Here is a 26,605-nt window from a genome sequence, read left to right as displayed (position 1 = left end):
TGACAAGGAAGCATATTTTCTGAACACACTTACATAATATTGTCACAGGATATAGTTTCTCTCTATCTACCCTATCAATTCATTTGATTATCATGAACACCTTGCCTTATACACCTCTGATGCAGCTCAACAAGTTTCCGTAAGTTAACAGACATTAAAATCTCACTTGATCAAAGTACGTCTCAAAATTCAATGCCTGAGAGTGTGGTGAGATTAAATTGAGGCCTTAAAAAGGGAATTGGATAATTATCTGAAAAGAAAATGTTTGCAGGGCTACGGGGAAATGGTGGGGGAGTGGGAGCAGATTAACTGCTTTTGCAAAGAGCCAGCACAGACCTAACGGGTTGAACATGATACAACAATTCTATAATCCTCCTTGCATGCATTGTATATTGTGCAGTTCCTGATCTGAACTTTTTTCTTTAGCCTTTTGTTAGCAGCTAAGTGATGAGGTTGAATCTGTTTCAGAAAAAAAACAATGGTAATTTAGCCAAGTGAAAGAGCCACACCACCTATCCTAAAGCAGTTGATGTCAATGGAGAAACGTAACATTAATTATTGATAATAGTATAATGGCTATGCCAAATTCGAAGGAATTTATGCATACGGTTCATCTCAGAGCAGAATGTTCAGCCCTTTATTACTGTTCCTGGGAATCACAGCCCTAGTAATTGGATCATTACCGTTCAGGGCCATAACACCCATTTTAGAGGTCCATTATCTATGCGACCAAGGCAATCGAATTACTAGATAATCTTTGTTAATATAAAATTCAAAATTTTCCAGTGAAGAATTCCTGCAGGCCCCTATAGAGACACAGTGCCAGTTTTTAAAACTCATTTTACAGGATGTGGTCAATTTTGCAACTTCAACAATTAGCTGCCCTTTCATCCACTGGGGAAGATCTTACCAGAATTTGGCAAAGTATCAGGATCCGACTGATAATCAACGTGTTTTTCTGAAGATGCAGAAAACACACTGATTTTCTCTCCTGATCTTCTGACACTTTGTCAAAAAAAAACCAGATGGGTGTGTTTCATGCTGTCATTTTGAAGGGTGGGGCCTAAAAACACCAGCAAAGTTGGGCTGCACTGAGATCGGGGTGCCGTTCTTGAAGGGTGCCCCAAAGCAAGGTAAAAAATAACTTTGCCCACATCCCACTACGGAAGTCTCAGGGGCTCCCCCACCCCATGATTAGAGCCAGCTTCTCTCTGTTTCCCTCCCCGCCCCCCCCCCCTCCCCTCCCACACACACACACACACCCTCACGTGATCAGAGCCAGCATCCCAAACCCCCCAAACATCACAGTCATCAGAACCATTTCTCACCCCCCTCCCCCCAAACAATCAGTGCCAGCACCGTCCCCCTAACCCCCGAACATCGCCAGCGTCCGACCCCTTCATGATCTGGGTGAATCTGGGTGTGTAAATTTATTAAAATGTATTAAAATCCGGTTCACGTCAGAGATCGTGACCTTGCCAGTGAGATTTGCGATTGTCCTGGTTTTGCCGGATCTTGAGCCTCCGCTGCTGCCATTCCCACACAGAGAGAGCACAGGCTCAAAATACCCCCACCCCCACCATTATCCTTCCTTTAAATGCAGATGAAGAAATATTGGCTACACTACTGCCTAAATCACAAAGTTTGTGCAACGATACACCTCAGTCTCAATGGGCTGTAAAGCTCTTGGGAAAATGGCAGCTTTCCTTACAGGACATTGGGTGGCTTTATTAGTTTTCTAGGTTAGTGTGCATGAAATATTTTACTATCACAGCCATAATGGCTAATGACTTCCCTAGATCAATAGGTTAGTGTGAGGTCTATGTGACACTTGAATCTGATAGCCTCAGTTGTATAGATTTTAAGAATAAGGCCGGATTTTACCAGCCCGCCCGCCACGGGAATCAGAGCGGGCGAGGGGCGGACCATGGAAAAGTCCATTGACCTCGGGCAGGATTTTACAGTTTCGGGACGAGCAAGGCCGTAACATCCCGCCCTGAAGGCCTGATTTTACCATCAAGTTGTGCCTGTTTCTTGGCGCGAAAACTTGGTAAAGTCGGGCATGAGGCGAGTAGCGCGATCCGTGCCCGCCACCGCGCCGGTTCCCCCTTTACCAAGGCCCGAAACTGGCCGCGATCAGGACCGCGCCCGAAACGAGTGTGACGGCCATTTAAATGCATTGGCATGCATTTAAATTGACTTAATGGGCTGCACGCCCAATCTTGCTGGCACTTCCCCCTTTGCCACCATGTTCACCCATCCAGAATCGGCGCTAAACAGACATGCTCCAGAAAAGTCCAATTTGGGCGCACCAGTTATTGAGGAGGTAAGTGCCCAGCATCCGATGGCTCTCTGCTTGAGATTGGTGGGGGGGGTGGGAGGGGTCCGCTGCCACTCTGCCTGAGATCAGTGGGGGGGAAGAGGGGAGGGGCCTGCAATCGGTTTAAGTGGCGGAGGGGGTGGGGGGATAAGGGGGTCAGTAATGTTGTGGGTGTGGGACAATGTCTGTGGGGGCCAGAGGGAGGCATTATCCGGCCCAGGAGTGATGTGGCAGGGGAGATGTATTTTATCTTTTATTTCCTGCGCACGCACAGTTGGAGGCGCCGATCGAAGCTGCAGTGTTTTGGGTGTGTTAAGCCCTGCCCACAGACTTCTGCAGCGAGATTCGGAATTGCTGATATTTTTGCAGGCAGAGTGCGTATGGGGGCGCCAGAGAACGGGTCTAAAAGTCGGATCTGAAACACTCCCGGTTCCAAGTCAGCCCAGCACTTAGAATCAAAATGGTAAAATAGGGCCCGAAGTGTCCATTCCTTCATCTCTAATATCAGATTAAAGAACTACACAGACAGAGACCAGGAAGTATTTGGCAGTACCCCATTTGATTATAGAAGCTCATTGTCAGTGGGCACAAAATGATTAATGATTATGACTATGCTTTATGATCTGATTATTTAACATGGTGGACTAGTTCACTCTACATTGCAGTAAGATTCAAAGAAATAAATGATCGCACAATTGGGACTAAAAAATAAATGGAAAATTTGAATAGCTACCTAATTTCTTCTGGCCTATGGTGAATTGCACCTGTAAATATAATAAAGGACATAAGGTTAATCGAAATCATTTCCTCCAAGAAGGTCTGCATATGAATTGTCCTAATGAAAGATTAAGATTACATTAACCATATTATAATTCTTTGCAGTCATAGCCAAAAAGCAGGTGAGTGAACAATCAACAGACACCAAAGACAATTCCAGCAGTTTCTTGAAGAAGAAATCTAGACTGTTTTCATTCAAGCTTCCCAGTTCGAAAGCAAAGGAAAAAGGTATTGCTGATGCATGTAAGCTTCTCTTAATATTTCATATTTTACTCTAAGCAATGTGTATAAGTAGTAGCACAGGATACCTGATGATGGACTTTCCTGTCAAATGAGGAGATTTTCAGCTGTTAACTTAAAATTAGCTGTAAATTGCTTTTATCGAAGAATGAGAAAGGTGCGTTTAATCCTTTCATTTTTGGGGCAGACCCTCAGAACTCACTGTCTTTGCAGCCAATTCATGTGTTTTTCTTATGTGAGGAACAAGTTAGTTACAAGTACTTTATGTATAATTTTTATAAATGATTTCTGTTTAGTTTAGCAGGTTGTGTTCACACAAGAATCTTAAGATATTTTGTGAACAAGAGAAGACAGTTTTCCACTAAGAACAAAGAACAATACAGCACAGGAACAGGCCCTTCGGCCCTCCAAGCCTGCGCCGCTCATGTGCCCACCAGACCATTTTTTTGTATCCCTCTATTCCCAGTCTGTTCATGTGGCTATCTAGATAAGTCTTAAACGATCCCAGCGTGTCCGCCTCAATCACCTTGCTTGGCAGTGCATTCCAGGCCCCCACCACCCTCTGTGTAAAATACGTCCCCCTGACATCTGTGTTGAAACTTGCCCCCCTCACCTTGAACCCATGACCCCTTGTGTTCGTCACCTCCGACCTGGGAAAAAGCTTCCCACTGTTCACCCTATCTATGCCCTTCATAATTTTATACACCTCTATTAGGTCGCCCCTCATCCTCCGTCTTTCCAGGGAGAACAACCCCAGTTTACCCAATCTCTCCTCATGGCTAAGACCCTCCATACCAGGCAACATCCTGGTAAACCTTCTCTGTACTCTCTCCAAAGCCTCCACGTCCTTCTGATAGTGTGCCGACCAGAACTGGACGCAGTATTCCAAATGTGGCCTAACCATCGTTCTATTCAGCTGCAACATCATATGCCAACTTTTATATTCTATGCCCCGTCCAATAAGGGCAAGCATGCCATATGCTTTCTTCACCACCCTCTCCACCTGTGCTGCCACCTTTAAGGATCTGTGGACTTGTACACCCAGGTCCCTCTGTGTGTCTATACCCCTGATGGTTCTGCCATTTATTGTATAGCTCCCCCTTACATTAGATCTACCAAAATGCATCACTTCGCATTTATCTGGATTAAATTCCATCTGCCATTTCTCCGCCCAATGTTCCAGTCTATCTATATCCTGCTGTATTTTCTGACAATGTTCATCACTATCCGCAACTCCAGCAATCTTCGTGTCGTCCGCAATCTTACTGATCACACCAGCTACATCTTCCTCCAAATCATTTATATATATCACAAACAGCAGAGGTCCCAGTACAGAGCCCTGCGGAACACCACTAGTCACAGACCTCCAACTGGAAAAAGACCCCTCCACTGCTACCCTCTGTCTTCTATGGCTAAGCCAGTTCTCCACCCATCTAGCTAGCTCACATTTTATCCCATGAGATTTAACCTTTTGTACCAGCCTGCCATGAGGGACCTTGTCAAACGCTTTACTAAAATCCATATAGACGACATCCACGGCCCTTCCCTCGTCAATCGTTTTTGTCACCTCCTCAAAAAACTCAACCAAATTTGTGAGGCATGACCTCCCTCGTACAAAACCATGCTGTCTATCACTAATGAGATTATTCAGTTCTAAATGCGCATATATCCCTATCACTAAGAATCTTCTCCAACAACTTCCCTACCACGGACGTCAAGCTCACCGGCCTATAATTATCCGGGTTATCCTTGCTACCCTTCTTAAATAACGGGACCACATTTGCTATCCTCCAATCCTCTGAGACCACACCTGTGTCCAGTGAAGAGACAAAGATTTCTGTTGGAGGCCCAGCAATTGCATCTCTCGCCTCCCTGAGGAGTCTAGGATAGATGCCATCTGGCCCTGGGGATTTGTCTGTCTTAATGTTTCCTAAAAAACCTCACACTTCCTCCCTTGTAATTGACATTTTTTCTAACGGGTCAACACATCTCTCTGAGACCAGTCAACATATCCCTCTCCTTTGTGAATACTGATGCAAAGTATTCGTTTAGGATCTCACCTACTTCCTTTGGTTCTGAGCATAAGTCCCCTCCTTTGTCCCCGAGAGGTCCGATTCTTTCCCTAACAACCCTCTTGTTCCTAACGTATGTATAAAATGCCTTAGGATTCTCCTTAATCCTGTCTGCCAAGGACATTTCGTGACCCCTTTTTGCCCTTCTAAGTCCACTAGGCAATTATTCTCTTATTACTCAATTCTGCCTTCTCATTCTGTACTTCAATTTTTTCTTTTGCCAGAAACATGTCCCAAAGGGCATGAATCCATTCATTCGGAACTTCCATGTTAATCATTCCCAAACATCTCTTGTTCTTGCTGTAAAAGAGTTGTGGCTGAGTTCCCTGCTTACTCTGAGGGCATTTATTACCTTATTGGAGTGCAGTCAGTCAAAGTCTCATGACTCCTCTGCTCTCAATTGAAATTGAAAATATAAAATGTCAAACCTTCTTTGTTCGCCACCACAGACCCATTTTAGAGAGGTATTCTGAACGATTCGCTGCACTTTGACTGCAGAGAAGTGCCGAGTGAGAAAACAAAGTGTGCGAGTGGAAGCAGAGTGCCAATACAGCATTAATCTCACTGAACCAGAGCAGTAATATTAGATGTTCCTCTAATTTTACAATGAAATGGACAGGATTTTGTGTGTCGGTGAAGTTCCTGTGCCCAGCAAAAGAGTCAGTGTTGAACTTAGGAGGCTGCCACATTGGCATTTAGCACACAGAGGAGCATTAATTATCTCAGGACGAGACTTCCACCCTGGGGAGGAAGCCCCACCTCCATGAGTTGCCAACCAATCAAATGATTGGCAGCTGCCTGACCTCAGCAGCACCACCGGGAGCAATGACCACTGTTGGTCCCAACTGAAATTGTCGTTGCAGCCAGATAGAGAGGTAAGTTGGGGTGGTTCTCAGCAAAACCAGGCTAGAAGGCCCGGTGAGGAGCCAAGGTGGGAAGGGGAACTGGGAGGCTTCCAGTGGGCCCAGAGGGCCTCTGAAGGAGGATACATCTCCCCTTTCCCACCAGTTGCTGAAGGAGTGAATCATGACAGGCTTCAAAAGGGCTCTCTCCTCTGCCTACCATGGGAAAAGTTGTGACAGGGCTGGAATAGACCACTAAGTGGCCATTATTTGACCACTTAAGAGATTTATTTATTTATTCAAGTTTATTTATTAGTCACAAGTAAGGCTTACATTAACACTGCAATGAAGTTGCTGTGAAATTCCCCTAGTCGCCACAGTCCGGGTCAATGCATCTAACCAGCACGTCTTTCAGAATGTGGGAGGAAACCGGAACACCCGGAGGAAACCCACGCAAACACAGGGAGAACGTTCCAACTCCACACAGACAGTGACCTAAGCTGGGAATCGAACCCGGGTCCCTGGCGCTGAGAAGCAGCAGTGCTAACCACTGTGCTACCGTGCCACCCCAGTTGGTCCAATGACATGTGGGTCACCAAATGTCTTCCCCACCACATGTAAAATTGCAGTAGACTCTGGGGAAAATAGGCCAATGTCAGAAAAAGTACCAATGGCATTACTCCCAATTTTATACGGCCCCACCTGCCAACACACCATGGGAGCATAACATTCTGATCTGTGTTTTACCTTGCTTCTCTATATTTGAATGATTTGTGCAAATCAACTTTGTCAATTCTTTTCTTACTCTTGGAATATGGTAACTTATCTCCCTTTCCCTTTCAGCACCATCATTTCTCGAAGACCTCATAAACCAGTCAGTTGTTTTGAGTCAGTCTGTGACCTTGTCCTGCAGACCTTCAGGATACCCAAACCCTGACATACTGTGGTTCAAAGGTTAGATCTATTTTATATTACATTTCTACATTTTTGATTCCTGTTTCAAAAGAAAACCTGAATATCGATTGCTAAACTAATGAATACAGGAGCCTTTCAGTCCACAAGGAATCTTTCGAAGAACAAAGAACAGTACAGCACAGGAACAGGCCCTTCGGTCCTCCAAGCCCGTGCCGCTCCCTGGTCCAAACTAGACCATTCTTTTGTATTCCTCCATTCCCACTCCGTTCATATGGCTATCTATCTTTCATTCTGTACTCAGTTAAATGATCTCTCAGCTGTGGTTGCTAAATGGGGGCTATGGTTTACCTCAGTACCCCAGGTTGGGTGGGTTCCTACTCATGATCGCAAAGCAGTTAGTTATCTGTTGGAGGCTTTCACAATCAGATATACTGCTGACATTATCATATAGTCATATACATCTGGAATGGTCACTTTGCTGGATTATGGTTCCACCGTTGCCGGTTGCCTTCCAGTATTTTACTCAAGGGCCATTACTTTCAGAGGAGAGGTCAAAATTGGTTTAATAAAAGGAAAGAAAATATTGTTGAACATTTTTTTAAACCTTGTTTTATTGGTCCTGCCTTTAGGTTCTGTTTTAAAATTGACAGCATTTGTTTTTGTTTTTATGGTTCTGTAGCTCCTGGAAGCTTGGGTTTCGAAGCTGGAGCAGTGAGCTGAGGACACTGTGGAGCACCCACGAGGCAGAGAGTATTGTGAATAGCATGTATAGAGAGGTGGCCACACCACAGGCTAAGACTCCACAGGCAGGAAGGAAATGGGTGACCACCTGACAGAGCAAGAGGACTAGATAGGCAGTGCAGGAATCTCCTGTGGCCATTCTCCTGTAAAACAGATAGACCTTTCGCTCAGGCAGGTACAAAAGCAGCAAAATGCTCTCAGTTCTTCTCCTGTGTAAACATCGTAATTAGGAGCAATGGGGGTAATTCAGATATATTCAACCATGAAGAGAAAGATAAATTCCGCATGCTGTGCAAAAACCATTAAGCTGTCGATCAATACCTTGTTAGACTGCACTATGAGATTGAATAAAAGCAAAGTTTTTCAAAGGAATGCAAAGGACTTCAAAGGAGTTCCAAGCATTTGTGCTTTCTAGCAATGCTCTGATTCTAGGAATAAATGCAGTGTTAAAAATGGGGCTGAGTGAGCAGCTGTGGAGAAGGAACCCTGCCACCACGCCCCTCCCACCCCCAAAGTGAAAGTGTCAGTCAGAGGACTGGAAAAGGGGTCTTCTCACACCTGCAGCTTCAGAGCGAGAGAAAGGGGCATCCCAGCTGCAGAATGGAGTGCTGCTGGGATCTGAAAGCCTGCCAGGTATCTGGGGGGGGGGCATGGAGATTAGAATGACGAGCACACCCCACAGTACGCAGACCAGAATAAAGACTTTGAAATCATCACGCTAAGAGTGATGTACCGGTTTCCCAGGGCTCAAAGGGGCAATCTAGCCACTAGACCCCCATCTCAAGGGAGCGTGCCAAGGACAACCGTTTGCCCCCCTTCTGTGGCCACCTAACCCCAAGGATCCTCAGGGGTCTCTCCCTCTGCAGTCTCCCAGCGTCAAAGAGGTACAAGGACACTGCACTTATCTCTTTGATGCCCCTTGGATTACAGGGTGCCAGTGGCCAGTGCAAGGTTGCCACACTGGGGGATCCTGAGGAGGGTCCATCTTAGAGTGTCTCTCTCTTATTGGGGGAGGAGGGGGGTGCGCAGAGGGGGGGTGTTGCGGCCTCTGGCTGGGGCAGGGTCACCCTCATGCCTGTGTGGTGTTAGGGGATGGGTGGCCCATTCTTTCCGTGGTGGGGGGAGGATGCCCCTGTTTGATGAGGGGTGGGTAGTGCTCCTTAGGTCAGCAGGGGGAAGGGTGTCACCATTTCCATTGTGGGGGTGAGGGACACCTGCCTGTCAGAGCGGAGATTAGGCTCCCTTTAAAAAGGGTGCCCAGATCTCTCAACATCCAGAATGTGGGTTTGTCACACGCTCTGCATAAATTTAAGCAAATCAGGTGAGTGAATCCCACCTCACAGCCACTCCAGTTTTCCTGTAATGTGTGGGCACTTAGATTCAAAATAGATGAATCAACGTCTCTGTTTCTCTCTCCACAGCCGCTGTCCAACCTGCTGATTACTTCCACCATGTTCAGTTTTTATTTCAGTGATACGAAATATTGCTCAATTCGGCAGTATAGACAATGGAAAGTTTCACATTTTATGTGTTTCAATCCAGTACTCATTTATTTTTCATGATTTATTATTTTCCATAGAGGACCAGCTGGTGTGCTACAGTGATCGAATACTGTCATCAACCACAAGCAAAAATTGCCAGCTTTTAACTATCCTAAATGTGACAGAGGATGATCTTGGTAGATATACATGTGTGGCTGAAAACCGCTTAGGCAAAGCTTCAACTTGCTGTTTACTGAATCTTGAAGGTAATTAGCCCTGTGTACATTTGCTAATTTTGTCCAACTCTGGAGAGCACTCATAAGCTACACTCAATCCCATGAATCATTCACCTGATAACCAGGTCAGAAATAGAACAATGCATCGCTGATCCTGGGCTGGGGATGGGGGAGGAAATGAACTAGTCACTCCTGATGCAAGCTTGTGAACCTTATATGAAAAGTATACCTGTCTGTATTCCAAATGAAGTCAGGATGAGGGGTGGGAGTGGCTTTATAACCTGAAGTACCGTCTTATATTTGAATAGCCGAGTACATATAAAAATGGGCACTTGGAGGAGATATTGAATGGAATTGAAGTGTGGAATTCAGTGCTTTCAGGCGAGGAAAGGATAAAATTGGGACAGGGAAAGTTATTACAAATTACTTGGTACACTAAAGGCATGGCGAGAATGTATTCACTTTTTTGATGAATGGTTAGTAGTCTTTTTGGCCAAGTTGACTTCACTTTCTTTCTATTTATAGTTGTGCCTTGTCGCCCCGATTCTCCTGAAATAGCACAGGTCTATGAAGATGGAGCTCTAGTAATATGGAAGCCGCTTATCACTAACACTCCAATCGTGTACGTTATTGAGTGCAAGAGAAAGGGTAAGTACAGATGTCACTTTGTTTGGCACAGTGAAAAGAGTTATATCACTGATGATTGCACAATTGGGAAAGCATGACACTTCACTTGTATCTGACACAAGGGGTTGAATTTCCATTCTGAAGACTCCGAATGGGAAATTCGGCATGGTTCCCGCTGAGCAGCGGGGTGGGTGAATGTACATGATCTTACGTTTTTGAGCTTGTTAATTATGCATCAGCAAAGAGCTCAGCAAATGTCGTGGTGGAACGAACAGGAAGTCGCTCACCCCGCCATTACCACATGGAACCGAAGATCCTGGCACCATTTTAAATGGCACCTGGAGACACATTCACACATTTCAAACCAGAATCTCTGCATCACTCCTCCAGGGTCCTTGTACAACTCATACTGGAGAAGCTTGCAGATGTAAGCAATTATTTCCCAGGACATTACCTTGCACTCATCTTTAGATAACAGCATCACTAATGATATACCCATCTTCAGAGCGATGCTCACAGTTGCAGTGGCCTACGTTCGTCAGCATCTTGACCTTCCAGAGGTCCCATTGTGTCTTGCTGCTCAGGCACTTGCTCGTCATGGCTCTGTGCCAGCTGCCCCTCCATCTCCTCATCTGGATGAGAGCCATTGCCAAGGCAGGGTTGCCTGCCACCTGTATCGTCGACGCCTCTGTGAATAAATGAAAGAATTGAAGTGAGCATGTCGTTTACAGATTTCCCTCCATCTCAAAGCCAGCATACAAGTGCTAAGTCCTTCTTTGACCTTCGTTGAGACCCTACCCCTTCCAGTTAAAGGACATCCTGGAGGACTAGGGATGGGTGTTTCTCCCGTTCATACATGAATGAGTATGGATACATTGCTCTTTGACCAAGAGCAGGCCTGGACCCTCAAGGTCTCACCCCGCCAAGGAGGCACTCACCAAAGTCGTTTTGGGCCAATGAGCGTGGAAGTTAGCAGGCTGCCTCAACTTCAACTGTGGATCCTGGGAAACACCTAGGTCTAGTGGGAGGGTGAAATTGTAGGCACTTAGTGGGCACGGGTGAATATAGGCACGGTTGCAGTAAGGTCACCATTTTGTTCCAAATGTTTATCGATAAATTTCACTTTGTTCACCCACAGAGCCACCACTATGTCTGTTCATGCCACCAAGCTTGGGGAACCACTGTGCTCACCCGTGCTTCAGCCCCGTGGAGTGTGAGAATGGCAGTGCTATGTCTCTCCCACCCTCTTGCCAGCCCCCGCTAAGGAAGGTCACTCTCTCAGCTGCGATATGGACAGGAACCCAGGAAGGAGGACACGGGAAGTGCTGCCTGCACACTAGCTTTCACAACCCCTTTAGAGCAAGGGGTGCCCCAACATGACGGGTAGCAAAGGCCTACAAGTGATCCCTCCCGAGCCCTCTCCCCGAAATGGCTATCTGGGACCCCTCCCCCAAGGGTGCTCCTTGCAAGAGGGTGGGAGGGACATAGCACTGCCATTCTCACACTTCAGAGGGTGCAATTTGCGCCAGCAAGTTTCCAAGTTCCAATCTTCCCGCCCCTCACTAGTGGTCTGAAAGGTCAGATGGTCTGAAACATGCCGCAGAACGGCAGAATGCTCATTTTAATCCATTAGCATGTCATTAGCGAGCACTCTCTCCAGGTATTGAGCCCACACAGTATTTACAACAGGTCTACAGTAGTGTGAAAATGGCACCTTAACCTCTGAGGGGAGTTTTGGATGTGAGCACTCAGGCAGCCAGCACCATCCGCGGTTTGCGCTGCTCAGGGGGACCGGAGAGGACTCAGGGACATGGATAGGTTCAGCTCGGGATTTTCAGCACGCACCACTATTCCCGCAGGCGGAGAATGCGAGCTCAAAATCAACCCCGTCACTTAAATGAAATTCCTTTCTGCGCTGTTTCAACACACAAACATACTTTTTTCCCTGTACACTAATTGGTGCATGGGAAAATATAATGCTAAGCTCCAAAAATGTTTAAGAACCTACAAAGCTATGGACCAACAGTTGAAAGGTAGAACAAAGAACAAAGTACAGCACAGGAAACAGGCCCTTCAGCCCTCCAAGCCTGTGCCGTTCCTTGGTCCAACTAGACCAATCGTTTGTATCCCTCCATTCCCAGGCTGCTCATGTGACTATCCAGGTAAGTCTTAAACGATGTCAGCGTGCCTGCCTCTACCACCCTACTTGGCAGCGCATTCCAGGCCCCCACCACCCTCTGTGTAAAAAACGTCCCTCTGATGTCTGAGTTATACTTCGCCCCTCTCAGCTTGAGCCCGTGACCCCTCGTGATCGTCACCTCCGACCTGGGAAAAAGCTTCCCACTGTTCACCCTATCTATACCCTTCATAATCTTGTATACCTCTATTAGATCTCCCCTCATTCTCCGTCTTTCCAAGGAGAACAACCCCAGTCTACCCAATCTCTCCTCATAGCTAAGACCCTCCATACCAGGCAACATCCTGGTAAACCTTCTCTGCACTCTCTCCAATGCCTCCACGTCCTTCTGGTAGTGCGGCGACCAGAACTGGACGCAGTACTCCAAATGTGGCCTAACCAGCGTTCTATACAGCTGCATCATCAGACTCCAGCTTTTATACTCTATACCCCGTCCTATAAAGGCAAGCATACCATATGCCTTCTTCACCACCTTCTCCACCTGTGTCGCCACCTTCAAGGATTTGTGGACTTGCACACCTAGGTCCCTCTGTGTTTCTATGCTCCTGATGACTCTGCCATTTATTGTATAACTCCTCCCTACATTATTTCTTCCAAAATGCATCACTTCGCATTTATCCGGATTAAACTCCATCTGCCACCCCTCCGCCCAATTTTCCAGCCTATCTATATCCTGCTGTATCGCCCGACAATGCTCTTCGCTATCCGCAATTCCAGCCATCTTCGTGTCATCCGCAAACTTGCTGATTACACCAGTTACACCTTCTTCCAAATCATTTATATATATCACAAATAGCAGAGGTCCCAGTACAGAGCCCTGCGGAACACCACTGGTCACAGACCTCCAGCCGGAAAAAGACCCTTCGACCACTATCCTCTGTCTCCTATGGCCAAGCCAGTTCTCCACCCATCTAGCCACTTCTCCTTGTATCCCATGAGCCTTAACCTTCTTAACCAACCTGCCATGTGGGACTTTGTCAAATGCCTTACTGAAATCCATATAGACGACATCCACGGCCCTTCCTTCATCAACCGTTTTTGTCACTTCCTCAAAAAACTCCACCAAATTTGTAAGGCACGACCTCCCTCTTACAAAACCATGCTGTCTGTCACTAATGAGATTGTTTCGTTCTAAATGCACATACATCCTGTCTCTAAGAATCCTCTCCAACAACTTCCCTACCACGGACGTCAAGCTCACCGGCCTATAATTTCCTGGGTTATCCCTGCTACCCTTCTTAAACAACGGGACCACATTCGCTATCCTCCAATCCTCAGGGACCTCACCCGTGTCCAAAGAAGCGACAAAAATTTCCGTCAGAGGCCCAGCAATTTCACCTCTCGTCTCCCTGAGCAGTCGAGGATAGATGCCATCAGGCCCTGGGGCTTTGTCAGTTTCAATGTTCCCTAAAAAACCTAACACTTCCTCTCCTGTAATGGAGATTTTCTCTAACGGGTCAACACCTCCCTCCGAGACACTCCCGGTTAACACGCCCCTCTCCTTCGTGAATACCGATGCAAAGTATTCATTTAGGCTCTCCCCTATTCCCTTAGGCTGGATAGCTCTTTTGTGACCAAAATGGACACAATGGGCCAAATGACCCCTCCAGTTTTCTTAGCGCAGTCTTATTTATCTACCACCTTGCCATATTTCTCAATCACTTTGTCCCAGTAACATCAGTCTTTCTCTTGAACTGCGTCAAAGCATATTATAATATATTATTTTTGTCCCAAAAATGCGACCTTTTTCAGGTGACGAGTGGAAAAATGTTGCATCTGACCTTTCTGAATCCTGCTTTTATGCCAGTAACCTGCGTAGGGAAGAAACGTATTCGTATAGAGTTGCTTATGTCAACAAAGCTGGGAAAGGACAATTTAGTAGACCATCTGCTGAAGTTATCATTGGGGAGACAGGTAAGCTCATAACACTCTCCAGTCTGTTCGACAGTGTATCAGTATTTGACTTTACCTGAAAGATAATCAATTACATAGAATTTAGAGCAGAGAAAAAATACCTCTGCCCAACTGATCTGTCGTTCCGCACACATGAGGACGGCCTAAACCGGGATGTTGGATTTATGTCACATTATCAGTAACCCCCACAGCTTGCCTCCTGGACTTGCAGGCTGTCCTGTCTGGAGACAATACATATCTCTTTAACCTGTGCTTAATGCTCCCTCCACCCACATTGTCTGTATCTTTAAGATCTGGCTGGTTGTAGGGATTCGCATTCTAATCAGTATTCTGTAACTTGATTTTTGTGTCTCTGTGCCCTGTTTGAGAGCACATTTCCACTCCATCTGACGAAGGAGCAGCGCTCCGAAAGCTAATGGTATTTGCTACCAAATAAACCTGTTGGACTTTAACCTGGTGTTGTTAAGACTCCAACTGATCTGTGCCAATGTTTACATTCCACATGAGCCTCCACTCTCATGTCAGTTGTTACTCAGTTGAAAGCTCTTTTGACTCTGGGTCAGACGGTTGTGTGTTTAAGTCCTCTTCCAAGACTTGAGCCCAAAAATCTTGGCTTGAGCTCCAACGCAATACTGCATTGTTAGAGACGCCATCTTTTGGACGAGATCTTAAACAAAGTTCCCATTTGCATTCACAGATGAATGTGCAAGCGAACATATGAATTAGGAGCAGGAGTAGACCACCCAGACCCTCGAGCCATCTCCGCCATTAATAAGATCATGACTGATTGGATTGCAACCTCAACCCCAATTCCTGCCTACCCCAATAACCTTTCACCCCCTTGTTAATCAAGAATCTATCTAGTTCTGCCTTAAAAATATTCAAAGATTCTGCTTCCACTGCCTTTTGAGGAAGAGAGTTCCAGAGACTCATGGCTCTCTGCGAGAAAACAGTTCACTTCATCTCTCTCTTAAATGAGACTTGTCTTAAAACAGTGACCCCTAGTTCTAGATTCTCTGACAAAAGAAAACATCCTCTCCATGGCCAATACCCTTCAGAATCTTAAAGGTTTCAATCAAGTCACCTCTTAATCTTCTAAATTTTAGTGGATGCCAACCTAAAATCTCCAACCTTTCCTCATAAGACAACCCACCCATTCCTGGTATTGGTCAGTCAACCTCAACTGCTTCTAGAGCATTTACATCTTTCCTTAAATAAGGAGACCAATAATGTGCATACGACTCCAGATGTGGTCTCACCAATGCCGTGTACAACTGAAGTATAATCTCCCTACTTTTTGTAATCAATTCCCCTCACAATAAACAATAACATTCTATTAGCTTTCCTAATAGCTAATTCCTAAGTGGAGCTGAGTCCACGAAAAGATCAGCCATGCTCTTATTGAATGGTGGAGCAGGCTCGAGGGGCTAGATGGCCTACTCCTGCTCCTAGTTCTTATGTTCTAATAACTTGCTGAACCTGTGTGTTGGCCTTTTGTGATTCATGGACTATGACACCCAAATTCCTCTGCACCTCAGAGCCTTGCAATCCCTCACCATTTAGATAATAAGCTTCTTTATTCTTCCTGTCAAAGTGGACAATTTCACATTTGTCCATAATTGTATGCCACTTGCCAGATTTTTGCCCACTCACTTAACCTATCCATGTCCCTTAGTATCCTCCTTACATCCACTTCACAATTCGCTTACCTACCCTATTTTTGTGTCGTTGGCAAACGTTGTAGGCAACCGTATCTTTAATCCCATCATCCAAGTCATTATATAGATTATAAAATGTTGAGGCCCCAGCACTGATCCCTGTGGCACATCACTTACCACATACTGCCAACCAAAAAAAACAATTTATTCCAACACACCGTTTCCTGTTAGCTAGCCAATCCTCATTCCATTCATGTTACCTCCCTACACCACAAGCTTTTATTTTTCACAGTAACCTTTGATGTGGCACCTTATCAAATGCCTTTTGAAAATCTAAGTACATCCATTGGTTCCCCTTTATCCACAGCACTTATGACTCCTTCAAAGAACGCCAATAAATTGATTAAGCATGATTTACCTTTCACAAACCCATGTTGACTCTGCCTGATTACCTTTTTTTCCAAGTGCCCTGCTATAGCATCTTTAATAATGGCTTCTAGCATTTTCCCTGTAACAAATGTTAGGCTAACTGACCTGTAGTTTCTGCCTCCCTCCCATTGCTATCCTCCAATCAAATGGGACCGTCTACAAATATAGAGAATTTTGGAAAATTAAAACCAATGCATCGACGATCTCATTAACCACTTCTTTCAAGGCCTTAAGATGAAGTCCATCCAGACCTGGGGGTTTGTCAGCCTGCAGACTCAACAATTTGTTCAATACCAATTTGTATTGAATATAAAAGATTCCATGGCACTACTTCAAAGATAAGCAAAGGAGTTATCCCTGCTATCCTGGCAAATGTTGATCCCTCAAACAACTTCACGATAAATAGATTATCTGGTTATTATTATAGGAAGTATTGTAAACTGTGAAGAGGACAATATAAAACTTCAAAAGGACATAGACAAGTTGGTGCAGTTGGCAGATGTGTGACAAATAAATAAAAGCAAAATATTGTGGATGCTGGAATCTGAAACAAAAACAGAAAATGCTGGAAAATGTCAGCAGGTCTGACAGCATCTCTGAGGAGAATAGAGCCAACATTTCGAGTCCAGATGACCCTTTGTTAGAACATTCTAACGAAGGGTCATCTCGACTCGAAACGGGGCTCTATTCTCTTCCCACAGATGCTGTCAGACCTGCTGACATTTTCCAGCATTTTCTGTTTTTGAGGTGACAAATAAAGTTCAATGCGGAGAAATGTGAATTGATGCATTTTGATCGGAAGAACATCGAGAGACAACATAAAATAAACCAAATTCTTAAAGAGGTGCAGGAGCAGATGGACCTGGGTGTATATGTGCAGAGGTCATTGAAGGTGGCAGGATATCTGGAGGGAGCAGTTAATAAAGCAGAAAGTATTCTAGGCTTTATTAATGTGGAAATAGAGTACAAGAGCAAAAAGATTATGCTGAATGTATGCAAGACACTAGTTAGACTTCAGCTGGAATACCTGTAAGTTGTACACCATGCTGCCACGGTGCATTGGCAGTGGAAGGAGTGAATCTTTAAGGTGGTGGATGGGGTGTCACTCAAGTGGGCTGCTTTGTCCTGGACTGAGTGGCGTTAGAGCTGCACTCGACCAAGCAAGTGGAGGGTATTCCCTCATATCCCTGACTTGGATTTGGGGAGTCAGGAGGTGAGTTATTCTCAGCAGAAGTTCTAGTTTCTGACTTGCTCTTGTAGCCACAGTATTTAAATGGCTGGTTCAATTCAGCTTCTAGTCAATGGTAATCCCTCAGGATTTTGATAGTGGAGGATTCAGCAATGGTAATGCCATTGAATGTCATGATGAGATGGTTGAATTCTCTTTTGGAGATGGTCATTGCCTGGTATTTATGTGGAGCGAATATAACTTGCAACTTATCAGCCCAAGCCTGAATGTTGTCCAGATCTTGTTGCATTTGGACATGGACTGCTTCAGTATCTGCGGAGTTGGGCAGCACAGTGGTTAGCACTGCTGCCTCACAGCTCCAAGGTCCCGTGTTCAATTCCGGCCTTAGCTAACTGTCTGTGTGGAGTTTGCAAATTCTCCCCGTGTCTGCGTTGGTTTCCTCCGGGTGCTCCGGTTTCCTCCCACAGTCCAAAGATGTGCAGGTTAGGTGGATTGGCCATGCTAAATTGCCCCTTAGTGTTCAAAGGTGTGTAGGTTAGGTAGACCAGCCATGGTAAATGTGTGGGGTTACAGGGATATGGGGGAGAAGGCCTGGGTATGATAATCTGTCAGAGAGTCGGTGCAGACTCGATGGGTCAATTGGCCTATTCTGCATTGTAGAGATTCTGTGAGTTATAAATGGTGCTGAACATTGTGCGAACATCAGCAAACATCGTCACTTCTGACCTTACGATAGAGGGAAGATCATTGATGAAGCAGCTGAACGTGGTTGGGCCTAGGACACTACCCTGGTTGGGTCCATGGTTGGGCCTCGGACACTACCCTGAGGAACTCCTTCAGTGATGTCCTGAGACTGAGACCATTTAACTCGAACAACCACAATATCTTCCTTTGTACCAGTCAAGACTTTAACCAGTGGAGAGTTTGTCCCCTGATTACCATTCAAAAATGTGACAGTTTATTTTCTGAAATGTTCCTTCATTACATTTTTAATTTTCTTCCTTTCTTTTCTCTTTTCTTTTAGAAGTAGAGTCACATAGTGTACATGGAGAGAAGCTAGCATCAGTGCATCAGACATATACATTTTTCACAGAGATAAACAGGTACATGAATTATCCTTCACATAAAGTGTGGATAACATAGGCAAACTGGATTGTGCAAGTTGCAAAATAATGCATAGACATGATTGGCTTAACATAGAGCATAAAACGTAGGCTGGAATTAATTACGTAAAAGATAGCACATTGTCGGAAATATGCACAAAAGATAAAACGTGAGTTATGTACTGGAGGATACAGCTATAGGCAAAGAGTTATAGTTTGCATAATTTACTAGAATTGGGGATATGAGTTCATACAGGTAACCACTTATGAACATGAGAAATGAGAATAGGCCATGCAGTTCTAGCCTGGTCAATTGTTCAACAGGATCATGTTTCATCTTCTATCTTCATTTTACTGATTGATCCCACGTTTTTGATCATCCAAACTTTAATTATGATCTAAAAGAAGGCACTCCATTGTCTTCATTTAACACTTACCACCTGAAGTGAGTTTGAAAGTTGGGAAGGGAACATTTAATCAGGCTGGAGGGTGCCGGGTGGAGACCCCACTGCCTTCCTGCCTCTGCCCCAATTAAGTCTGGGTTGGGAAGGCTCATCAATGACGTTAGTGCCCACTTAACAGCCTCATTCCTGTTATCTTTGGTATTTAACCAATAGCAGACAGGGCAGACTCCATGCAGGAATCCCAAAAGCTGCAGGCTTTGTGGAAGGGATGGGGGAGGGAGTCCATCTTTCCAGACTTAGTGTCTGATCAAGGGACCTAGCATTAGCCAACCTGCCCTTTCATCCAAACATAAGAACATAAGAAATAGGAGCAGGAGTAGGCCATCTGGCCCTTCGAGCCTGCCCCGCCATTCAACAAGATCATGGCTGATCTGAAGCAAATCAGTTCCACTTACCCGCCTGCTCCCCATATCCCCTAATTCCCTTATCGATCAGAAAACTATCTACCTGTGATTTAAACATATTCAACGAGGAAGCCTCCACCACTTCAATGGGCAGAGAATTCCAGAGATTCACTACCCTCTGAGAGAAGAAGTTCCCCCTCAACTCTGTTCTGAACCGGCCCCCCCTTATTTTGAGGCTGTGCCCTCTAGTTCTGGTTTCCCTTCTAAGTGGAAAGAATCTCTCCACCTCTACCCTATCCAGCCCCTTCATTATCTTATATGTCTCTATAAGATCACCCCTCATCCTTCTAAACTCCAACGAGTACAGACCCAATCTGTTTAATCTCTCCTCATAAGCTACTCCCCTCATCTCCGGTATCAACCCGGTGAACCTTCTCTGCACTCCCTCCAAGGCCAATATATCCTTTCGCAAATAAGGGGACCAAAACTGCACACAGTACTCCAGTTGCGGCCTCACCAGTGCCTTGTACAGTTGCAGCAAGACCTCCCTGCTTTTATATTCTATCCCCCTCGCGATAAAGGCCAACATTCCATTCGCCTTCTTGATCACCTGCTGCACCTGCAGACTGAGTTTTTGCGATTCGTGCACAAGGACCCCCAGGTCCCTCTACACAGTCGCACGATGTAATTTTCCTCCATTTAAATAATATTCCAATTTACTATTATTTCTTCCAAAGTGGATAACCTCACATTTGCTAACGTTATATTCCATCTGCCAGATCCTCGCCCACTCGCTCAGCCTATCCAAATCTCTCTGCAGACTTTCCGCGTCCTCCACGCAATTCGCTTTCCCACTCACCTTCGTGTCATCAGCAAACTTGAATAGCCTACATTCAGTCCCCTCCTCCAGATCATCTATGTAAATGGTAAACAATTGAGGCCCCAGCACCGATCCCTGCGGCACGCCACTGGTCACCAACAGCCAACCAGAAAAGCACCCATTTATCCCAACTCTCTGCTTCCTGTTAGATAGCCAATCCCCAATCCACGCCAACACCTTACCCCTAACTCCGTGTACCCCAATCTTCTGCAGCAACCTTTTGTGAGGCACCTTATCGAACGCCTTCTGGAAATCTAAAAACACCACATCCACCTGCCCCCTCCACCTCCTTCTCAGTCAGCAACCTCCTCTCTGCCACCCTAATTCCATCCTCACCTGTGGCCTGGGATCCTTGGTGCTCCTGGGCCTCTGTTGGATGAATTGTCAATTGTTGCCAACACTACCCTGATGGCATTGCCTGCAATGGAGAACTTCCAGTCTCTTATTAGCCAGAAGCTCTTGGGAATGAGGACGGTTTGGGGTAAGAATTTTAACCTCCTGGGCCCTTGATCCACTGTTAATAGAGTGTATGAATAGTTGGAGGTGTCCTAAATGCAGGGTTAAAGGCAATTGGCCAGGAATTTCATAGAAACATACAAACTAGAAGCAGGAGTAGGCCATTCGGCCCTTCTAGCCTGTCCGCCATTCATTTTGATCATGGCTGGTCATCGAATTTCCTCCAGCTTCCCTGTATTAATCTTGGCAGAACAAAGAACAAAGAACAATACAGCACAGGAACAGGCCCTTCGGCCCTCCAAGCCCGCGCCGCTCCCCGGTCCAGGATTGAATCCTGAATCCAGGATCCCCGCCCAATTTTCCAGCCTAACTACATCCTAATATCCTATCCACCGAGCTGTCCCTCACAGCTACGATGCTTTGTTCATCACAACCTATTAACTCACCCCCACCCCCCCATTCCAGACCATGTGATCTCCAGGGAGAGGCGAAAACCCAGAGTGAAAACCCCAGGGCCAATATGGGGAAAAAAAAATCTGGGAAATTCCTCTCCGACCCCCTGTGGCGATCGAAACGAGTCCAGGAGATCACACTGGCCCTGATCAGAAAATGCTTCCCAACCCTATTCATTTCCACTTCTGCTTTACGAACACCATCTGAATTCCCTGCCCCCGAGACAGGTTCCCGAGAGAAGCCTGCAGAAATCCCAATTCTATGTGTACAAGTGGTCTTCGCTACACATCCAGCAATGGAGCAGCTACGACTCTCAAGAAATTCCCGGCCACAATATTTTTTAAGGGTTTTTTTGTTGGGAGTTTTTTTTAAAGGGAGGAAGGTAAGGTGGTTTTAAATAAGATTGGAAGTATAGTAACATTATCATGATTAATACTTTTAATTATTATTATTTATTTAGTTTATTTTATGTTAATTAGATTAGCTACATTATTTTACATTTAATTCTATACATTGTTTGATTTTTTTTTAAAAAGAGGACGCTTCAGCATCATAAAGAAATGTACAGAAAACTCCTCGGGAAAATCACTTGCAGCTAAAATCACTCCTTATAAGAAACAGAATAAGCCATTTGTCCTGAAGGAGTACGAAATCCTAAAGAAGCTCCATCACAACAACATTGTTCAGCTTCACGGTGCCTATATCACACCAAAATACTTAGTCTTGATCCAAGAACTCTGCAAAGGGAAAGAGCTATTTCACAACTTGGCTGAAAGGTAAAGACGAATCAGTTTAGAGAATTTATTTCTGCTCCTGGCCATGCTGGTCCAAACTTCTCCAGCTTCTTTCTGTAAAAGTGCTATTATCTGAGTGTTGTTCATCCAAAGGTGACCATATTCATTATCTATGGTGTTTGGTAGAGTTTCAATGTACATAGGTGAATGCTAAGACCAACTTGTGCTCAGATGGTCCTACTGTAAATGTTAGGGGGTCGATTTTCCCACAAAGAAACTAAGTGCCCAACTGGTGGGAAAACGAGAGATTTTCCCGCCCATTTTTTGGGCGGACTTAATGGGATGAATTTACGGTGCTTTACAGAGTCGCCAGGGGATTCACGCCGGTAAGGGGGGGGAGGAGCCTATTCCTGCCCGAGAGGCTGTCAGCTGTCAGTAGGTAGATCAGTGCATGCGCACTGGCCCCCCCATCGCAGCCCTCGACCACCATCCCCCAGGTCTGACCCCACCCCCCATGACCAGCCCCAATTACCCCCTCCCTCTCCCACCAGTCCTTAATGCAGAGTGCGCAGTGGTCCCCTGCCATGCCCTATCGACCCGCCCCTCCAGTAAGCCATGCCCCCTCAGGCCCTAACACCTTGGCACTGCCCGGTGCCTGGTGGGCAGTGCAAAGTGCTAGGTGACAGACTGACACTGCCAGGGTGCCAGAGCTTAGAGGTAGGCAAGGAGTTAGGTGATAAATTCAGAGGCAGGACCTGTAAGTTAGTAATCAGAGTAGGCAATAAAATTGCACATAAGGATGGGCAACAAATGCTGGCGAGCCAGGGATACCAACATCCTGAACAAATAAAAAAACATTGCACCCGCTTTGCTAGGGTATAAGTGGACAGAAATACACCATTTAACATAGTTTCCTCATTTGTTCAGCATTATAACATGCTCACCCATTTCTGAATGGTCATATTCAACTTAACTCCAGGCAGAAAGGTGTCAGTGCCTCCTTGCAACTGGCTTACCAAGATAACAGTCTTTGCGGTTTGCATAAAACTAAAGTTCATCTGCTTTCTGATTCAGCCAAGTGTCTTGCATCTGTCCAAGCTTGCTTGGACAGCAAGCCCAGAGAAATGCAGATGTTTTGGTAGACAAAGGGCGGGATTCCTTACCCAATGTCATATGGGAGACAGGTTGGATGTGGGCAGGAAGGCGATGCAAAAGTTTCCCTCTTTATGGGGGGTGGGGTGCGGTGCTGTCATTGAACCAATATTGAAGCTCAGGAGGGCAAGGTCAAGGACCGCTAGAGCAGTGGAGTATACTATATTCCCGAAGGTCATCCTCAATGCTGAGTATCTATCTAATCCTGAGTGTCTCTGAGAGAGAATCCTTTCTGACTCCCTTCTTGAGCCTTGACACATTGAGACTCTTGTGGACCTGCATGCCATGAGGGCGTCTAAGGGGATTGATCTTGACATTTAGCTTTGAAATGATAATCCACTGCATCGTCCAGCAATCAGCATCCCATATAGCTTCCATTACACACGCATCTTGCTTTGTCCCTCTGTCTGATGATGGCATAGTCAATTAGATGCCAATGCATAGAATGATCTTGTTGAGATTAGGGATGAAAAGGAAGGCAGAAAACTGTGTTGGTGATTAAAAGCTCATGTACGGCACACATCTCCAGCAAGAGGACCATTGCTGCTACAAATACCCACCTTGTTTTTTTCCAATGACCCCTTGCCACACCTCGTGATCTGCACCAAGTCTTGAGCTGAAGTTACCAAGAATAATTGACTTATCTGACTTTGGCACATTAACAATCAAGGAGTTGAGGTCGTCATAGAATTTATTCTTGAATTCACCGGGATTGGTCATGGTTAGGGTGTACACACTAATGGCAGTTGCTGGCACGTAGCCATGCAGGGAGAGTTTAAGCATCATCAGATCATTAACACCCTTGGAAAGACAAGCCAACTTCCTCATGAGATGGTTCATGGCAAAAAAGGCTACACTATCTTTGCACAGTTCTTCTTTCCACAGCTACTATAAATGAATGTGTAACCTGCACTGGTTTCCTTGAGATGATTATCCTTGTGCCGTTGGTTTATTTATCTTCTGTTTTATGCTCCGTGCAATAAAATGCAGAACTTTTAATTTTTTTTTACCATTTTTCCTTCATTAAACCCATCTCTAGGGACAATAGGACCAGTTTTCTTTTGCCTTTTATTTCCATGTCATCCTCTTTTGCTTTCACTTTTTCTGCCTTTTGTTTCTAACCCAATTTCCATTTCTCTAACTCTCTGCTCAGTTACCCATCTCCCTGCCATACTAGTTTAAAGCCTCCCCGACAGCATGAGCAAACACCCCCGCAAGGTTATTGGTGCCAGTCCTGTTGGTGTGTAACCTATCCAGTTTGTACAGGTCCCACCTTCCCTAGCCCCGTCCCAATGCATCAGGAATCTGAAGCCCATCCTGCTACACCACCCCTCTAGCCACACATCCATCCTATTTCTGCTCTCGCTGGCGCAGCACTTTCTCTTTTTATTTCAGAATTGCATAATTCAGAACTAGCATAATTGTTTTGAAAGAACAGAGGTTGTTAATTTTTTTAAATAATTTAGGTGGTAGGTATATGCCACTGTGCATTTCCAAATGACCCATTCCTTCCCACTACCCCAAAATCCAACCAAAGCAACTATGCAAGGGACTTTGCTATCAACTAAACACAAGTAACAGTGGAATGAATGCAGGAAAAAAAAATAGCCCTATCTCCAAACAGGCTGCTGTCTGTGATGTAGGAATGTAGGAAAAGAATCTATTTCCCAGGGCAAATATCTTCCACCTTGAAAGCATAGCTAATTTTGTTTGTCTCAGCTTTTCTGCCTCTCTCTTCATGGTGTGACAAGATCTGATCTAAATTTGTTACTTATTTCTCTCTCTTTTACCTGTGCAGAAACCTGCAATATATTGGAGAATTTACACTGGGTTCTCCTGCAGAAACATAGAAGATAGGAGCAGGAGGTGGCCATTTGGCCCTTCAAGCCTGCTCCTCCATTCATTATGATCATGGCTGATCATCCAACTCAATAGCCTTATCCTGCTTTTTCCCTATGCACTATATTTGAGAATTTCCACTGGGTTCTCCTGATATCCTGCAATAAACATTGCAGAAACCTTGGAGGTAAGTTGTACTTGGTTGGGTTTTAGTTATTCATAGAGTTATACTGGGTGTGGGGGGTGTGGTTCTGCAAAGTCATAGAATAGTACAGAACAGCATTCAGTCCATGAGGTCTACACCAGCTCTTTCGAAATGCAATCAAGTTAGTCCCATTCTTTCTCCATATCCTGCAATTATTTTCCTTCTAGTTAGGAAATCAGGAGACCCTCACAGAAATTTATGCCCTTTTGTTTTGAAATGTATGACTGAAGAAAGCTGCTTACACTGCCTACTGATCAGAAAAGTTTTACCAAAGTGTAATGTAATATTTTCTTTCCATTGTAGATCGTCTTACACTGAGCACCATGTGGTGGAGTTGCTCACACAAATACTTAGTGCTGTTGAGTATCTCCACCTCAATAATACTCTTCACCTTGATCTGAAATCGGAGAACTTGATCATTGTGGAGCACAATGTATTGAAGCTACTAGATTTCGGCAATGCTGAGATTCTCATGCCTGGCCGTCCTGTGCTGGTGGAAAAGTGCAGAGACTTTGTGGAGAATATGGGTGAGTCGTGCTTTTATTTTATTTGACAGTTAGAACGAAACAGGTACATTTATATTGGCATCTCAGGAATTCCCAGAGCATATTACAACCAGTAAGTGCAATCACTAATCGAAAAGCAGCATATTGCAGATGCTGGAAATCTGAAACAATACTGGAAAGACTCAGCAGACCCAGCAGCACCTGTGACAAGAGAAACACAGCTAAAGCTTCAGGTTGATGACTCTCCATCACAACATTAGAAAATCGGAAGTATCGTATTATGACCAGGTGAGGAGAGGTGAAATAATTCCTCTCTTTGGCCTTGTTAGATCCCAACAGATGCATTGGCCATGCTAAATTCTCCCTCAATGTACCCGAGTACAGGCGCCGGAGTGCGGCGACTCAGGATTTTCACAGTAACTTCATGCAGTGTGAATGTAAGCCTATTTGTGATACTAATAAATAAACTTTAAACTTCAATTACATACTTCACAATTCAGTGAGTTGTTAACTATTTACATTCTGTGATCGTAAAAGAACCAATAGGACAGGTTTTCCTGAGTTTCACATAAAAAGGTTAACTTTATTATACTTAAACCAATTTAATTAAAATAATGAAATAGGAACCGACTTTTGCACGTCTGCTCGAAGTCCACACAAACACAGGTTATTGAGTGGGGAAGGATAGGTTAGCTGAAGTAGAGTCCATAAAAAAAGTAAAAGAGTATACAGTGTGTAGTTTAGTGACTCGGCTGAGTTCAGAGTGCTTTAAAAATGTAGGTGACTGTGTTGGTTGTTCTTTGGGAGATGGTACAGCTGGTTTGGATTCTT

At 45.0% G+C, this 26,605-nt stretch overlaps 1 protein-coding gene across 27 annotated transcripts in view; it reads left to right on the top strand.

Annotated features, from left to right (window-relative positions):
* obscnb (obscurin, cytoskeletal calmodulin and titin-interacting RhoGEF b) overlaps positions 1 to 26,605 on the top strand; it is a 614,792-nt gene that overhangs the window by 574,355 nt on the left and 13,832 nt on the right. For 26 of the 27 annotated variants that reach the window (XM_078231785.1, XM_078231777.1, XM_078231827.1 and 23 more), the window contains 8 exons: positions 3,203 to 3,340; positions 7,095 to 7,205; positions 9,487 to 9,654; positions 10,150 to 10,272; positions 14,201 to 14,362; positions 18,663 to 18,741; positions 21,875 to 22,114; positions 25,572 to 25,795. In XM_078231785.1, the coding sequence (XP_078087911.1) occupies positions 3,203 to 3,340; positions 7,095 to 7,205; positions 9,487 to 9,654; positions 10,150 to 10,272; positions 14,201 to 14,362; positions 18,663 to 18,741; positions 21,875 to 22,114; positions 25,572 to 25,795 (1,245 nt within the window). The remainder of the gene's footprint in view (positions 1 to 3,202; positions 3,341 to 7,094; positions 7,206 to 9,486; positions 9,655 to 10,149; positions 10,273 to 14,200; positions 14,363 to 18,662; positions 18,742 to 21,874; positions 22,115 to 25,571; positions 25,796 to 26,605) is intronic. The other variant, XM_078231700.1, reaches the window with a different exon arrangement.

This window comes from Mustelus asterias, chromosome 2 (genome assembly GCF_964213995.1).
Source record: "Mustelus asterias chromosome 2, sMusAst1.hap1.1, whole genome shotgun sequence".
NCBI classification, from domain to species: Eukaryota; Metazoa; Chordata; class Chondrichthyes; order Carcharhiniformes; family Triakidae; genus Mustelus; species Mustelus asterias.
This window is presented reverse-complemented; position numbering and strand designations above follow the sequence as displayed.